General features: G+C 39.9%; 1 protein-coding gene across 1 annotated transcript in view; it reads left to right on the forward strand.

Moving 5' to 3' along the window:
- Window positions 1-18,148, forward strand: part of LOC131691175 (uncharacterized) — a 66,250-nt gene that overhangs the window by 26,566 nt on the left and 21,536 nt on the right. Inside the window, exons 2-5 of the mRNA XM_058977377.1 lie at window positions 1,691-2,132; window positions 2,219-2,333; window positions 7,014-7,594; window positions 7,654-7,899. Coding sequence (XP_058833360.1) covers window positions 1,691-2,132; window positions 2,219-2,333; window positions 7,014-7,594; window positions 7,654-7,899 — 1,384 coding nt within the window. The remainder of the gene's footprint in view (window positions 1-1,690; window positions 2,133-2,218; window positions 2,334-7,013; window positions 7,595-7,653; window positions 7,900-18,148) is intronic.

Here is an 18,148-nt window from a genome sequence, read left to right on the forward strand (position 1 = left end):
GAATAAATAGATCATGTTTGGAAAAACAAAATATGCAAAGTGGCTTTTTGTGAAAGTCTTCATGTACAGAAAGTTTCATTAAAATATGAGAGGGTGCTGCCAACATTTGTTCGAGTTGGCGCGAAATTCGTCTATAGCAGTGTAATTTAGTTAAAAAAATATTTATGGTTTTTTAAATTTTTGGAGAAAATAAAAAAATATTTCTCAATTGCTAGTTTGTAGTACTCATCTGTAGCTGCGAAACTATGTTGTTGACGATGCGTAAATAAAAGTTATTAGCAATAAAATCTAGACTCATAAAATGGCCATGTTGGACATTTTTGAGGGTTAAATGAAAAATCCGTAGCTTTCGTGAGCTGGCAATGTATTTTTCGGCTTGCTCATTACAAAAACAATCTACAATACCTTTCTTAAGCAAAACAAACATTTTGGCAGCAGAGGGTTAATATACAAGAAGGAATGGCGGAATTATAGTAAGTTAATTAGAACTATTTGTGTGAGTAGTTGTATAGTTTGGTATTTTTAACGAGATTGTATAGAATTTATTAGAATTAAAATTAGGAAAACACATCATGGATGGCAAATATGCTTCGGGGCCTAATTAAGGGGGTGGGGGATGAATTCCTACATTTGAGTATCAGAAACAAGGGAGAGAGATTGGACAATGATGACAGGGGAAAGAAAAATATCAACTTTCAGTTTGGGTATCAACAACATCGATTACAGACTCGCATGGCTTTCATCAGGAAGCATCAGCATGGGCACTTGGTGGCCCTTCTCGAGGAGTTCTCCCAAACGATTTGGTAGTATGGCTGAGCTGTGGATCGGCAGCACACCGATTTGTGCGTGTGATTTTCGAACTGTAGTCATCTTGTTACAGTCGGCTTCTCGAAATTTATTATAAAATAATAAAGATAAATCTAACATCCTATCCATGATGCATAACCGCATCACTCAATTCTGTTTGTTTTAACTCAAATTCAACTTTCACCAAATGGATTATAGAATTAACAGCAGAGTTAAAAATAATCGAAGCTCTTTTTTGACGGCTGAAAATGAACCTGATGTGACTCACGGTGAATAGAAAAAATATTCATTCAAATATCCATGTTATTCATTCAGTTGAATATCGTACAATATATTCATTTCATTAATTATCTAGGAAATTTTTTTCAAATGCCGGTAAAGCATATGAAACAACAATCATCATCGCTTACATTGCGCCAGGGCCTACTTTGATGCATTTGATTCGTTGCCGCATGGTCGCTTCGTGCAATAATCGGAGACGAATGAAAATCTGCATGGATGAATGGGCGGCTTGTTCGTTTAACATTTTCAGCTGCGTCACTGAATATTGAAAGTGAATGCGGCTGAATATGATCAATTTTCATTCAATGAATTTGAATATTTTTTACTCTAATTAACAGTCCGTAACTTTTGCAACCAGTTGGGAGCTAAATTAACAAAACAATGAATGGAAAAAACTGATTTTGCTCTTTAACTCGCACCAATTTTAACAATCGTATATCAGGGCCGAATACATATTGACTAATTGATTTTTTGAAATATAAATAAAAATTTAATTGTAATCAGATCGCGAGCGTTTCCCTGTATAAGCTGTAAGATAAACCTTTAAAGCTATTTTAGAAGCATATTATTAATATTTAAATTTTCTCTTCCCTTCTTCCAGGCATCGCAGGTCTGTATCGATAAACCTGTCCGACCTCAAAGTCTGTTATCGGACGATATTGAGATACAGCAGAAGTATGAGAACAAGTTCCTTCATGCCGTGTACCACCCGTCAATTCCTGACCACTGCCGGGCACCGCTTAACGCAGCTATGCTGGCCGAGTGCGACAACAGCGGATCCCTGTTCTCGATCCAGTCAGCACCGGTTGTGCCGACGGCCAACAGCACCGGAATCCCCGACCCAATGTTGGCCATTGACCCGATGGGACTGGATGCCATTCTGGACAGACAGCGAGATTCTCACCCAGGCACCGGCAGTTCCATCGGGCCGCTCGTCTTCCCTGGACACAGTGCCGGTCCCAAGGAGAATCTCAAAGATACCCTACTACGCCCTTCCTCTCTGGCATTTGATACTTATTTTCAAACAAATAAATCCCCACACGGTAAGCATTCTTGCTAAATTGGAAGAAATAGGCAACGGGAAACTATAAGATTTAGTTATGAACTAACAGATTTTTTTTGTTCATAGCTGAAGCGCAACTGTCTACAGAACTGGACGAAGACGACAACGAAAATCTATTGACTGTCTCAAGCCTAACCGCAAGGCCATTGATAGCAAAGTCTCGAGAGATCAGAAGCAAAAAGTAAGTATGAATTGCAATAAGGAAGAGAGACGATCTAGCGCATGTTGTCACTTGATGAAGTGACAGCACTTAGCGCTTCAAACTCAAACCTATAATGATATTCAACGAAATTTGGTTTGGATCATTACGGTGGTTCTAAAAACAACTGTTGTTGTTAGCGTAGCGTAACGTTTCAAGGATTTGTGCGGCCTCCGGCCATTTTGCTCAGCTTTAAATACTTAACCTCAAATGATTGCACAAATATTCAGTTCAAGATTTGTGGCTAAGGTTTACAAGACATGAGCAAGAGCCAATCTTTAACGAGCTTCGGTCGGATGTTTTGCTAATTCCTTTTTCGATGTTTATTGCAAATCGGTTTTTTAAATGTTTGGTGAAGGAATAAATAATCAAACCAATTATTCAGATTGCTATATGCTAGCTCTGACAAAGGCTATCGTCCGGTAAATAACGAGTTTCGCGGCTGCATAAAAATGTACCAATTGGTCTCTGCTATTAACACGGAACGAAACAGATAAAATTCAGCAGCAGTTTGCCAACCAGTTGCTGCTCCCAATTATTATCCTCTTAGTACCCGAACAGATGCTCCGTCCGTTAGTTTAGCTGTATATACACTCTTAGAAAAATGAAAATTACATTTCACGAAAACAACGTAGCGACGTATTTCTCCTGTCTGGTAATAGGATTTTACATGTTATGATATGTAAAATTAAATATTGTGACTCTTTTGATGTAAAACTCAGACTGAATGACCTAGGAAAAGCCAAACAACTCACAGTTTTAAATGTAATTAAATGTAAATTTATGTGAATTGGGACGCTCCTTTTATGTGCATCTGGCAAGACGTAAAGTTACAACTATTTTTTTGCTGTGTACTATTAATTTAATTTTCTGTGATTGCTCAATATAAATGGTACTGCCTGAAAAAGACTGGAAATTTAGGTTTTTCCACGACGCTATTGTATAATTTTCCAAAAATAAGTTTCTGCAATATTTATCAGAGTCACACATATTTCTATATTCTTGTAATTCAGTCCAGTACAACGAAAATTACTATCATGCGTCATGAAAAACGAATATTAGTGACTGTCCGTCAGACCCCGCGCACGGGTTACTATTACACGGGAATACCTATTTCCGTGGCGGTCAAACTATTGATTTTGAAATGAAAGTCGGAAGAATAGAAGATGCTTCATAAAACGCACTTTAGATAGAGTTAGTAAAAATCGTTGCGTTGCGTTGTGACGATGATTTTGGCGGGTTGCACACTGACTTCATCATGTGTGACTGCTGATTATCTAATAAGAGTCCATATTAAAACCTCAACAGCATGATAGCCATCATTTCCGGCCGCCCCCATCTCCATCGTTCACGGGGAAGGATAAAGGATAAGATAGACGGAAAGGTTTTGATACTCACCCTACTTAACGGAAGGTAAACGATTCATCAAGCTCTTCCGTAGGTGTCACGGAGTTGGTCGTTTGGAAGGGTATAAAGTCTAGGATTCGCTCCAAGCAAGCGATGCGACCTGTAAAGCATGGTTTATCAGGTAGTAGTTTAGTTGGATTTCGAATACACGATCACTTGAAAAAGAAAAGATCTTATTTAGTTTTGGCTCTTTTTAACTCTGGGTAGCCGGCTACCGAGAGTATCCCGTTTTCTACACAAAAGTAATTTGAACTCCACACAGCCGTGGGAGTATTGCCTAGGAAAGCTAATCTTATCTGCGTAATGGGCCGGATCACTATTTATTGCGACAGTATTAAAAAAAAAATCGCTATTCGTTTTCTACGATATATTTATTGGGTTGAAAACTACCGAGTAACACGCTGTACAGAAAGAGTTATGATAGCTCGAGATGTTATAAATCAAGCAAAGAGTTTCATATTTTCCAAATCGGATTGTTTGTGAAATACACGTATACGAACGATAATATCGAACATTGACGGAAATAAAAAGGATCGTTAACCTGATGCACGGGCTTGTTAGCATTAACGGAATTCGAAATTATATTCATAAGACGCCGCGAATTTTCAGTACGTATTGACCCTTGATCATCGACACTAGTCAGATTTAAGTCTTATTGGGGCTGATTTCCAATAAATATTTATTGAGAAAAAATATTAATCGAAGGTTGTATACAAACCAAACTTACAAAAGAAAATAAAGAAATAATTTTGAGCTGCCCAAAATAACCATTAACTGTACCGAAAGATTCACTCTGCAAGACGGATACACTAGCAGCTTCACACGCGCATCGTTTGTCCCCCTTCCCTGTCAGCATATGACCACAGATCCTAGATGATCTTCACTAATGCCACTCCCGCTCGAAACGAAGACAGGCTCCAATCCGTCATCCTGTCGAAGTGAACGAATTGAATTGGGGATAGAACCCGACCCAGTTCCGAGTTCAAGCAAAAACGCCAAAAGGAGGCCTGCACCCCGATTGGCACCGCGGGGATATAAGGGATAGGAGTTCTGATTTAAAAGTAAAAATCGAAAATAAACTTCAAGCATAAAAATCAAACCACTCTTCTATGTAAGAGTGATTAAAAAACCTCCAGTAAAAGACCGGAAAAATATATTCGGTTCTTACAAAATAGTCTTCTTTAACCAACTTTTAATCCGCGCGCGAATATTTTTAACCGGTTTTTATTCTGAAAGTTCATCACAGCCAAATTTTACACGGACACGTTCCTAAAAACCTTGAAAAAAGGAAAAAAAAACGACTCTTAACACCTCTTCTCTGCCAGATCATGCAAATGTTGGGCGATTTCCTACATTAAGTATATGTAGATTTGTGCTACTTAAGTGTTCCATCAATTTGGTGCCTCTTTAATTAATATCTGAGCTGCTCGTGATTGGCATTTGTATCACTGCCGACTGTGAGTGAAAATCTATTTCTACCGCAGTATGACACAACCCATTTGAAATGATCTGAAGCTGATGATTCATTATTTGGCAAATATGTCGAGCAAAAGACGTATTTCCTGTTTATGTTATCAACAGTCACATTGAAGGTGACAGCACAAATATGGCGAGTTGTGAGGTCGGATATAAGACATGTGTCCATAGCACTACTCGCAAGTATACATACATAGAACACGGAAAAAAATCCGTTCATAAATTCATGAACAAAAGGTCACGATTTCATGAACTGAACGATTTACGAAAACCGTGACCGGTAATTGTTCCGAATCGCGGCTTTTTTGAAAAGAGGGTTAATTTCTTTTGGAAATGGTTCTAAATGGCCTATTTTATAACAAGCAATGAAAAAAATTCGGGGGGAAAGCTTTAAAGTAGTTTAAACTCGAAAAATAAGTTGTTCCCACTTACCTTTCTAACAATGGCATTGCTCATGAGAAAGTGACGTTAAGGGTGAAGGTAGTGTGAAGCGGCTTTGCCGCATTGTCGAGTCCAAGGATTCGAAGCGGCGCAAAGCCGCTGAGAAACCGATGGACGAGGTGATTTTGATCTTACTATCGAAGGGTGCAATCAAACCTGTAATCCACTCGTTTGCCCGGTATACTCAAACATAGGGGCTATCCCTAGTTTAAGTCCGACTGAGCGGCAGCGAAGTCGGACAGCATGACAAAAAGCGATGTGGCGTAGCCACATTAGGCATTGACAATGTTTTATTTAGTAACAATAGGATAGTATTTATTTACAAAAAATAAAATGTTGTCAGTGCCGAATGTGGCTACGCCACATCGCTTCATTCAAACTAGGGATAGCCCCTATGTTTGAGTATACCGGGCAAACGAGTGGATTACAGGTTTGATTCACCCTTCGATAGCAAGATCAACAACACCTCGTCTGTCGGCTTCTCGGCGGCTTTGCGCTGCTTCGAATCTTTGGACTCGACAATGCGGCAAAGCCGCATCACACTACCTTCACCCTTAACGTCACTTTCTCATGAGCAATGCCATTGTTAGTAAGGTAAGTGGGAACAACTTATTTTTCCAGTTTAAACTACTTTAAAGCTTTCCCCCCGATTTTTTTTCATTGCTTGTTATAAAATAAGCCATTTAGAACCATTTCCAAAAGAAATTAACCCTCTTTTCGAAAAAGCCGCGATTCGGAACAATTACCCCGTGACCAAGTTCCTTAAATTATGAATAATAATTCGTGTATTCGTGAAACTATTTGTGTTTTCTAAAAATTAGTTCGCCCCGAATATACACATGGCGTTACATTAAAATGTTTGGTTGAGTTACTGTTGTTGTTCCCTGGACATGTTTAGTTTCTGTTGTGATTCTTGTTCATGATTTGGGAATACACAGTGGATAGTCAAACATGATTTCAAGAGCTTATTCGCGATTCTTGTGAATTCTCATGACGTTAGCAGGATTAAAGTTCATGATTTCAAGATCTTAGTCGTGATGCTCGTAACTTCTATTCACGTTATCATAATATGTTAGTTTTGAGTAGAGTGACACATGTTCATGATTTCAGGATCTTTGTCACGATTTTAAATATTTTGACGAAGTCGAAAAGCAAATTCCATAACTAATTCATAACTTATAGGTTTTGTGCTCCTTAACTAATTTAGCAACTAACCGTCTGTGATTTATAATGTATATTGATTTGAATTGTTGCGCTACATTTATGTTAAAAATGTGCTACCTATATATTTTTTTCTTTACAGTATACACTTAAATTAAACTCGATTTTTTATTTCAGAGAAAAGCTTCAACTGAGACGTAAGAAGGAAGTATGCACCGAAACGAGCAGCGAGGACGATGTGGATGGCCCACCAGACGGGGGCTATGGATGGATCATCGTTTTCGGCGCCTTCTCGGTACAGTTCTGGGTAGCCGGTCTGGTGAAATCGTACGGAGTGTTGTACGTAGAAATCATGGAAAGCTTCCCGAACTCGTCGGCTACCACAGCCTCGTGGATTCCAGCCATCTTGTCCGCTTTGTGTTTAGCTTTAGCTCCGGTGTCTAGTGCTCTGTGTCAACGCTTTTCCTGTCGCGTAGTCGTCATCATCGGTGGTGTCTTCTGTGGGCTCGGACTCACGTTGAGCTACTTTGCCACCAGCTTGTTTCATTTGTTGTTCACCTTTGGAATACTCACCGGGATCGGAGGCGGTTTGTCTACCACTCCCGGAATCGTCATCGTATCGCAGTATTTCGAGAAGCGACGAGCTCTCGCCAATGGAATCACTATCTCCGGAACAGCCGCTGGAAGTTTTATATTCCCAACAATGATTGAACGACTAATCTATTCCTTTGGATTTCATGGCACCCTGCTGATTTTAGGTAACAAGTTATCTGAATATCAACCCGAAACCTTTTTTTTTAACCTATCGTTTTTTCAGGAGGTTGTATGTTGCACGTTTGCGTATCTGGGGCACTCTACCGCCCAGTCGACGAATACGCTCAGAAGAAACCCACTCAATCCAGGGAAACAGTTTCCTTTTCCTCGAGGTTTGATTTCAAAGAAAATCTTGGACATCTCAGCTCGTCGGAGGATCATCTTAGCCGACGATGTCTGGAGGATTTATTTCTGGATGACGCCATTCGCGACAAAAACCGTAACAGTCTCAATATCGACAGCAAATTCGGTAAGTTTGAGAAGCTCCAAAGCACAACAATCACTCCGGACAGAGCCTGACAGATTTTGCGTGGTCCGAGGGTGATTGTTGCGTTTTTGTCATTCAATTTCCATATATTGTATAGGCGTAGGTGAAGGTCTCCCCTCAGCATTCTCAAACGTTAGGGTACAATTGGCTTTTTGTTGCAGCTATGAGGTCGCCGTCGCGTTCATCTGATGAACGTACTTTTTTCTCATTAGTTCGTTCTGTTCGTTACGTCGCATAGCTTAGCCAATAAGTAAACATTTTTGGGCTGTTCTCGCGTCCAATTAGGGCTAGTTTATTTTGCTATTTTCCGGTCTTAATATTCATAGGCGCATTTAAGCTTTTTATTGCATTTTTAGTTAGTTGTGATAGGTACTATGAAAAACCACGCTGCGCTAGACCCCCATCTGGATAGTTAAGTTCAGGTCACCCTTGGTGCAAATCTAGGTCAGATTTTCGGCCAAATTATGAAAAAATTCCAGCATATGCAGCTGCCATAGAGCATCTTTTATGTGTTAAGGGTTCTTGCTTTTTACCTAGAAAATAAATTGCTTATAATGTTTTTAGATTTTTTGCAGATCAGATATCTCAGCTGTTCGTAATGACAGTAATATGACACACGAATCGATAAACGATCTGCAGAATGTGCATCACGTTGCATACAGCTACCGGGTGATTCAAACCATGTGTGTAATTACAAAATTCCTGATCCGTATGTCCAGTATTTTGTTTGTTTTTAATCAGATATTTTTGATTTCTATAGTTTCTATTAAAACATATGTTCGTCAATTATTTGATCACATTATGACGCATAAACTAAAGACCTATAGATTATTGTAGTATGAATAGATTAGAAAAATGTGAAAAATATCTAACTTATACCTACATATATAGCTTTTAGGAATGTGTAGATCAGCCAGATATTACGAAATGAAAAGATAAGCTTTCATAGAGCCCATAAGGTATTGGTTGATTGCCCGGCAACACGGTAGGGAACACCGGGGAAAATAATTTCTAGATAGCTGAAAATATTTGATCTCGGGAAATATGTCTATGATGGCATGATGTACTAGTTATTTAACCCTTCAATGATGAAAAAGAAGATCTATATTGAATAACTCAGAATCAATTTTTTTTCTAAATTTGGCTTGTTGGGTCAAACGGGCACAGTAAGTTAGGGATACGTGGGCAGCTTTTTCATTCGAAAATGAGAATTTTGATTCAATCGTGGAGTGCTACATATGGTTTCGATTTTCTTTATCGTATGCTATCTAATCAACACGCAACATACAAAACATAGTTTTCAATATATGAAGATATCACAAGTGCCGAAAACAAGTGTTTGTTCGGGGCTTTATAACTATAACCCGCTTGGAAGAAAATCTGACAGCCAACAGAAATCCGTCAGTAATCCGGCAACTGTCAAAATTATCAAAATGGTGCTGCCAGAATTGAACTATTCTCCTGCCATTTATGCCGGTCAGATTCACCACCCTCTAAGAACGGTTGGTTTCAAAATCGTCCAAGAAGGACGTTCGTTGGACCAATTTGGACAACGTCCAAATAACCGTTCAATCACATAACAGTTTTAGCCTTCGCCTTGAAAGGTTGTGTTTGCTGATTGGTTGTAGCAACCAAGGCTGTGCAAGCCGTGAATAGGCTAGAAGTTTGTGTACCGTGTCAGTATTTGATGCCGTGTTGGTGCGGAGACAGGCAGGATTGTTTGTTGCGAGAGCGGTCGTTTGGTGGTGGTACCACGCGATAAGCGAGTGTTGGTGCGAAGGCAACGAAGTCTCAGGTAAGCGGCGCCCCACCTTGGTGGTAGTAGTGGTTGCGCTGCATACAACCGGCGCTTGCGACGGAGTGAGACAGAGCTGCATCTGGTTGGTGAAGCGGCTCGCTTCATCATCATTCATTCATCCGTATTAGTGCAGATACGGGATTTTGAGTATTTGTGTACCTAGCCACGCTGCGTAGTAGGGGAATACCTCTGGACCCACAGGTAAGCGGCGGCCCCACCTTGGTGGTGGTAGTGGTTACGCTGCATACAGTCGGCGCTAAGTGAGACAGAGCTTCTTGTTGGTGAAGCGTCTCGTTTCATCATCACTTATTCATCTGTGCTAGTGCAGAAACGGGCTTTTGTGTATTTGTGTACCTAGCCACGCTGCATAGTAAGGAAATACCCCTGGACCCACAGGTAAACAGCGGCTCCATCTTGGTAGTGGTGGTTGCGCTGTGTTCAACCCGAGCGTGACAGAGGGAGACAGCGAGAATCTGCAACTCTTCGAAGGACAGGTAGATTTTAATATAATTTTGCTAGTGTTAGTATTTAATTTACTTACTGTGTATGGTAGGCGAGATGGAGGATAGTGAGATGGAATCCTCCATTTCACAAGAGCAAAACTCTTCTGATCCCCCTCCCTCAACTCCCCTTAGAATAAAATTATACCCCCAAGGGTCTTCTGGACCTTGGCAGGTTTTCTTCAGGCGGAAAGGAAAGCCATTAAACCTTGTGCAAATTGCACGGGATCTGACTTCACGATTTTCTGCTGTAACAGAGATCGTGAAAGTAAATAAAGATAAACTTCGAGTTAGCATTGATAACATTAGACAAGCTAACGAGATAGTAGCATGCGAACTCTTCACGCGTGAATATAAAGTTTATATACTTTCGCGCGATATAGAATGCGATGGAGTCATCTCCGAACCCAGCCTCACTGCCGAGGATATACTTAAGCATGGTGTTGGTTGTTTCAAGAACACCCTGCTTAATAAAGTAAAAATACTCGATGTTAAGCAATTGTACTCAGTATCAATTGAAGAAGAGAAAAAAGTTTACCGACCATCCTATTCATTTCGTGTAACTTTCGCTGGGTCTGCTTTGCCTAGCCATGTTCTCATTAATAAAATTCGTCTCCCCGTTCGCCTTTTCATCCCTCGTGTGATGAATTGCCTCAATTGTAAACAGCTTGGCCACACAGCCACTTACTGTTCCAATAAGGTACGGTGTGGCAAATGTGGGGGGCCTCATCAAGAGGATACATGCAATAAAAACTTAGAAAAATGTTTACATTGCGGAGAAACTTCACACGAGCTCCTTGCATGTCCCATATATAAAATGCGGGAGGAGAAAATTAAACGATCCTTGAAGGAGAGATCTAAGCGCTCTTATGCAGAAATACTGAAAAATGCTACTCCTGAACCCACGGTCCCAGAAAACAGATACGCTATTCTATTGCCGAAAGAGTCTGACTCTGACGAAGCGTCCGAAGGTACATCATTTGTTTTACCTAGAGGATCCAGGAAAAGAAAACAATCCTCTTTTCCCAAACTGCCAAGCAAGGGCCTTAAAATTTCTCCTCCAACAAATAAATTGCGGCCAAAGCTAAAGAATTCCGATGCAATACCGAAGCCAGTCCCTCCCGGTTTTGGTAATGTACAATCCAAACAGAACACCATTACTGGAAATAATAAAACTTCAACTTCCTCCGAGCCTCAACCGGGGATAGGTTTATTGAAATTTTCTGAAATTGTTGATTGGATTTTCAAAGCATTCAATATTTCTGAACCACTAAAAAGTATACTTTCAGCGTTCCTCCCAACAATTAGAACATTTTTAGAGCAGCTGATTGCTCAATGGCCCATCCTTGCAGCGATTGTATCTTTCAATGGGTAATTCACCTCCTCCAATGAAAGATTCCATCACTGTTTTACAGTGGAATTGCAGAAGTATCATACCTAAAATTGACTCCTTAAAAATTTTGCTGCATAATTTGAAATGCGATGCTTTTGCTTTATGTGAAACATGGCTTACCTCAAACATTAATTTCAACTTGAATGATTTCAACATTATTCGCCTAGACCGAGACACCCCATATGGAGGAGTGCTTCTAGGAATTAAAAAGTGCTATCCTTTCTATAGAACTAACATCCCCTTGTTTGCGGGCATTGAGGCTGTAGCTGTCCAAACGAATCTTAAAGGCAAAGACATGTCTATCGCTTCTATATATATACCTCCCAAAGCTCAAATTGGACAACGTCAGATTTTTGAGGTAGTGGAATCCATGGCTGCTCCGCGGCTGATACTGGGAGACTTCAACTCGCACGGAGTATTGTGGGGTTCCCTCTTCAATGATAATCGATCCTCTTTGATATACAATGTTTGTGACGAGCTCAATATGACAGTTTTAAATACAGGCGAAGCAACACGCATTCCCAGACCACCCGCACGACCAAGTGCATTAGATCTATCTCTATGCTCGACATCACTTCGGTTAGATTGCACGTGGAAGGTTGTACCTGATCCTCACGGTAGCGATCATTTGCCAGTCGTTATTTCAATTAACAGTGAATTAGGCCTCACGAATTCAATCAATGTACCTTATGACTTGACACGAAATATTGATTGGAAAAAATACCAATCTTTAATTTCCACTTCTCTTGTTTCGACGGAAGAGCTACCACCTACCGAAGAATATGAATTTCTAGCGGGTTTGATTATTGAAGCAGCAGAACAAACCCAAACGAAATGCAATCCTGGCATGATAATGAACTGCCGGCCTCCTAATCCCTGGTGGGACAAAGAGTGCTCGGATGCATATGAAGCTAAACAAGTTGCTTACAAAGAAATTATGAAACGGAAAGGGTGTACACGTGCAAACTTTGAAAATTATTCGATTTTACAAAACAAATTTGACAGTCTCCGTCGTGCCAAAAAGTCTAGTTATTGGAGACGTTTCGTTGATGGCTTGTCAAGAGAAACATCAATGAGTACTCTTTGGAACACAGCCAGAAGAATGAGGAATCGAAACGTAACTAATGAAAGCGAAGATTTTTCGAATCGCTGGATATTTAATTTTGCCAAGAAAGTTTGTCCAGATTCTGCTCCTGCGCAGAAAATCATTCGCGATGCTCCCACAAGTAACGATTCCATAGATTCACCTTTGACAATGATGGAATTTTCAATTGCACTCCTCTCATGCAACAATAATGCTCCGGGTCCAGACAGAATTAAATTCAACTTGGTGAAAAATCTGCCTGACCTAGCAAAAAGACGCTTGTTGAATTTATTCAATAAGCTTCTTGAGCAGAACATAGTCCCGCACGACTGGAGACAAGTGAGAGTTATCGCCATTCCAAAACCGGGAAAACCAGCCTCTGACCATAACTCGTATCGACCGATTGCAATGCTATCCTGCATCAGGAAATTGTTGGAAAAAATTATCCTACGACGTCTCGACAATTGGGTTGAGGCGAACGGCTTGCTATCAGATACCCAGTTTGGTTTTCGGAGGGGAAAGGGAACGAATGATTGTCTGGCGCTACTTTCGTCAGAAATCCAACTAGCTTACGCAAAAAAAGAACAAATGGCGTCTGTGTTCTTAGACATAAAAGGAGCATTCGACTCTGTTTCCATTGATGTTCTCTCAGAGAAACTACATCAAGGTGGTCTTTCACCAATATTAAATAATTATTTATACAACTTATTGTCAGAAAAGCACATGCATTTTTCATATGGCGATTTGGCAACATTCAGAATAAGTTACATGGGTCTCCCACAAGGTTCTTGTTTAAGCCCCCTTCTCTACAATTTTTACGTGAATGACATTGATAATTGTATTGTCAGCCCATGCACTCTAAGGCAACTTGCAGATGATGGCGTGGTTTCTGTCACAGGACCAAAAGCCATAAATTTACAACAACCACTGCAAGATAGTTTGGATAATCTATCAAGTTGGGCTTTGAAGTTAGGCATCGATTTCTCTACGGAGAAAACAGAGTTGGTTGTTTTTTCAAGGAAGCGTGATCCAGCTCAGCTTCAGCTTCAGTTGGTTGGTAGAACGATAGCCCAAGTCATGACCTTTAAATATCTCGGAATTTGGTTCGATTCTAAAGGTACATGGGGAGGCCACATTAGGTATCTGATAAAGAAGTGCCAACAAAGGATAAATTTTCTCCGAACAATAACCGGATCTTGGTGGGGTGCTCATCCAAGTGACGTGATAAGATTGTATCAAACAACGATACTTTCAGTAATGGAATATGGGTGCTTCTGTTTCCGTTCAGCTGCAAACACTCACATTATTAAATTGGAACGCATACAGTATCGTTGTTTACGAATCGCCTTAGGTTCCATGCAATCGACACATACGATGAGTCTTGAAGTTCTAGCGGGAGTTCTTCCCTTAAAAGATCGATTCTGGGATCTCTCCTCTCGTTTACTTATACGATGTGAGGTTATGAATCCACTTGTAATTGAAAATTTCGAAAGACTTGTCGAGCTTCAATCCCAAACCAGATTCATGACAGTGTACTTCAATCACATGTCACAAGAAATAACGCCTTCTAGTTATGTTCTGACATGTGTTAATATATTAGATACTCCCGATTCCACTTTATTTTTCGACACGTCCATGCAAGAGGAAATTCGTGGAATCCCGGATCACCAGCGCTCTCTGGAGATCCCTAAAATATTCATAAGTAAATACCAACACATTGACTGCCATAAAATGTTCTACACTGATGGGTCACGATTCAATGAGGGCACTGGCTTCGGTATTTTCAACCATAACACCGCGATCTCTTTCAAGCTTGCAGAACCTGCCTCTGTTTACACAGCCGAACTAGCAGCAGTTCACCATAGTCTGGAAATCATTGATACTTTACTTCCGAGCCATTATTTCATCCTCACAGATAGCCTCAGCACAATTAAGGCACTACACTCATTAAAGCTTGATAATCACGCTCCGTTCTTTTTGAAGAAGATACGAGAATACTTAACCAAATTAACAAATAAATCTTATCAAATTACCTTAGTGTGGATTCCCGCTCATTGCTCCATACCGGGTAATGAGAGAGCGGATAATTTAGCCAAAATAGGGGCGCTGGACGGTGACATCTATGAAAGACCTATTGCCTTCAATGAATTATATAGCGCTTCTCGTCAGAGGACGCTTACTAGTTGGCAAACATCATGGGACAATGGAGATCTGGGACGGTGGTTGCACTCAATTATCCCTAAAGTATCAACGAAGGCATGGTTCAAAGGGTTGGATGTAAGTCGAAACTTCATTCGTGTGATGTCTAGACTCATGTCCAACCATTATACGTTGAATGCGCATCTCCGCCGTATTGGGATCGCAGAAGATAATCAATGTGCTTGCGGAGAGGGTTACGAAGACATTGAACATGTTGTTTGGTCTTGCATTGAATATCGTGAAGCCAGATCCCAATTAATAGACTCCTTACGAGCCAGAAGAAAACCACCCTATGTACCTGTTCGTGATATCCTCGCTTTACGAGATCTTACATACATGAGCCATATTTATCATTTCCTGAAATCAATAAATATTCAAATATAATTATCCCCACAATGTTTCTAGTTTTTTCCCTTGCTACCCACAAACAATTTAGATTTCTTCGCAGTTAGTTAAGTTAGATAAAACGATATAAATAAAGAAAAAAAAACAAAGATTACAGAAAAACTATCAATAGGTTTACAATGAAATTCAAGAAAATAGATTATAATTAAAAACATTCAAAATGATGATTATCCTCAGTGTTAGCATTAGAAAGTGATTTTTTTATAACGTGATAGTCTTAAGAACCTTTGTAACATGTTATGTAAAAAAAACCCCGGCGTAAAAAAGCTTTTGCAAATGCCGTGTCAAATAAACGTTTTATGAAAAAAAAAAAAAAAAAAAAAAAAAAAATAACCGTTCAACAAACGTCCATCGTTGGACCCGTGTTGAACGATTTTGAAACAATTTTTTGGACGTCTCAGTGGGCACAGTCACAAAATTTTCTGGCAGAGACCGTCCTGCCAGATTTCTGTCAGTCTTGGTTTAGCAGCCCTGTCAGTTTTCTGCGCGCATCCTGTCGGCTTAGCGGAACTAGGGCGAACTCGGTTTCGCGCGCGTTTTTGGGCAAATTCAAGCACGAGCACTTCACCATTTTCAGAGCATTTGTTTACATCTTGATAGAACGTAAATCAGGTTCTAGGATTCATGAACCAGTTAACGAACCCATTAATAATATTGCATGATTTTGTGAACTTTTTCACGAACAGGAATCGTTTGTCGTGACTATTGTACTAGACATGAAAAATATTTGATTATTTTGTGAACAATTTCACGAGTACGAATGGTCGTGACATCATCGGAATCATGAACCAGTTCACTGATATATGAATATTATATGATGATTTTGTGAACTATTTCAGGAGCATGGATATTGAAACGTGACTAAGATACTAGAAATCATGAATTAGCTCACGAGGATTGATTGGATTCACGAACAAAATTCTGAATTTCGTGAAATAGTTCACGATAAAATATCCATACTGCTTTGATTTTGTAAACTAATTTTCCTAAATCTATGAATAAAATCATGAGTCAACCTTTGGTTTTATGAATAATGTTCATAAAGTTGTGAACTAGTTCACGTACAGAAAATCGATTTTAAATCGTGTAAATCATTTAACATGGCGGGAACCGTGACTGAAGTTCACAAAATAAAAACATTTCCACCCATAAAAGCGTTATGCGGGCGTTACTGAAATAAATTTCAATAAACAAATATAAAACACATGATTTTTGTTCATAGTCCTGTTTTCGTAACGTAAAAACGTGATTGTTCCAGAATTCATGGCATTTTATCCACAATTTTAGCAACAATTTTTTCCGTGCATTTGAACTGGAATCCATACTAACCCAGTAAAGTTCAATCGGAAATGAGCCGGAATTCGAACTGGTTCCAGTTAGTATTCCTGATCCAGCCCAGCGAGCAAATTTTCTGGCAGAGACCGCACTGCTAGATTTCTGTAAGTCTTGGTTTGGCAGCCCTGTCGGATTTCTGCGCGTATCCTGTCGGGTTAGTTGAGCTAGGACGAACTCGGGTTCGCTCGCGTTTTCTGGCAAATTTTGACAGGAACCGAGCAAAACCCTGGCATAACTCGGACATAAACTGTGCAAAGATCCTGGCAATTCCTACCTGGTCGAATTTAGTACGAATCGAGCAAAACATCTGACAGAGATGTGGCAGAGGCGTGCAGAGATCTTGGCCGTACATTTCTGACTGGATTCTGGATAAAAGTCAGCAACATCGGTTGGTTTAACCACTTCTGTCAGAAACGGTTGTTGCATTTGAGCGAATTCGTTACCAGAATTCTCGCACAAATCGCGCAAAATGTTCGCAGAAACTCTGCCAGCATCAATTTCGCTTTGCTCAACTTTTGCTAACTTTCTGCTTGCCACGCTGACCGGGAGTGACACAACCAATTTTAGTTAGGATCGGTTATTTCACTGGAGCCGGAATGCTAACTGAAGCCAGCCGGAATTCCGGCTCATTTCCGGCTGAACTTTACAAGGGAAATTGCATCAGAATTCCGAACCGGTTCCAAAATGGGTTGAACCAGTGATTCTCAAACTTCTTCGTATCACAGACCCCCTCGAAATCACCCTAGGTTGCTGCGAACCCACACAAAGTTACTGCGAACGCATGAGGATATAGCTTGCTACTGCATGATGAGCACCCTGTTCTTCACGCTAATGCATTAGCTGTATTATCCACAACATAGAAGTCAACCCATTTACGTTCTCTTGCGTTATTGTTCACGTTCATATCCTAATCGGTACAGTTTTCAAGATGTTCAAAGATCTTATTTATTTCTTGGTCTTAAATCCGTGATTATCGGCATTCATTGTGCAGGTTGTTGGTTTGGAGAAACTAGACCAGTCAATATTATTTCGTTGTGGGTACAGGAAGTAAGTTTCGATATACAAAGTGCACCAGTAATTTATTGGCCAATTGATTGTGTTTTATCAACATCTGTTGAAAACTGTTTTTTGGTGTTGGTTGTAGTACGTTGATTTTATTAGCGATTTTGAAGCATTGTTTTCCGTAATGTACCTTCTGGTTACAAAACTAGCATGTAGGAATCTGACCAGGGTAGGTGCACAGTAGGGCATTGCAAAAAACCACTAATTCTTGAATTCTCGAAAGCCCCCTCTCATATTGTAATAAATATTAAAGTAAACTGAGATGCCAAATTTCACATTATTTGAATAATCCTCGACTCCGCCCACTTCGCTTGAAATTGGCGCTATTGGAAAATATAGTGGAAAAATATAATAAATGCTATAACTTTTGAAGTAGCACTCAGAAAATTACAATTCATACCTCTTTTAAAGAACCTTAGTATTTAAAGAAAATAACCTTAGTATTTGAACGGAAA

Source organism: Topomyia yanbarensis, chromosome 3 (genome assembly GCF_030247195.1).
Source record: "Topomyia yanbarensis strain Yona2022 chromosome 3, ASM3024719v1, whole genome shotgun sequence".
Lineage (NCBI taxonomy): Eukaryota > Metazoa > Arthropoda > Insecta > Diptera > Culicidae > Topomyia > Topomyia yanbarensis.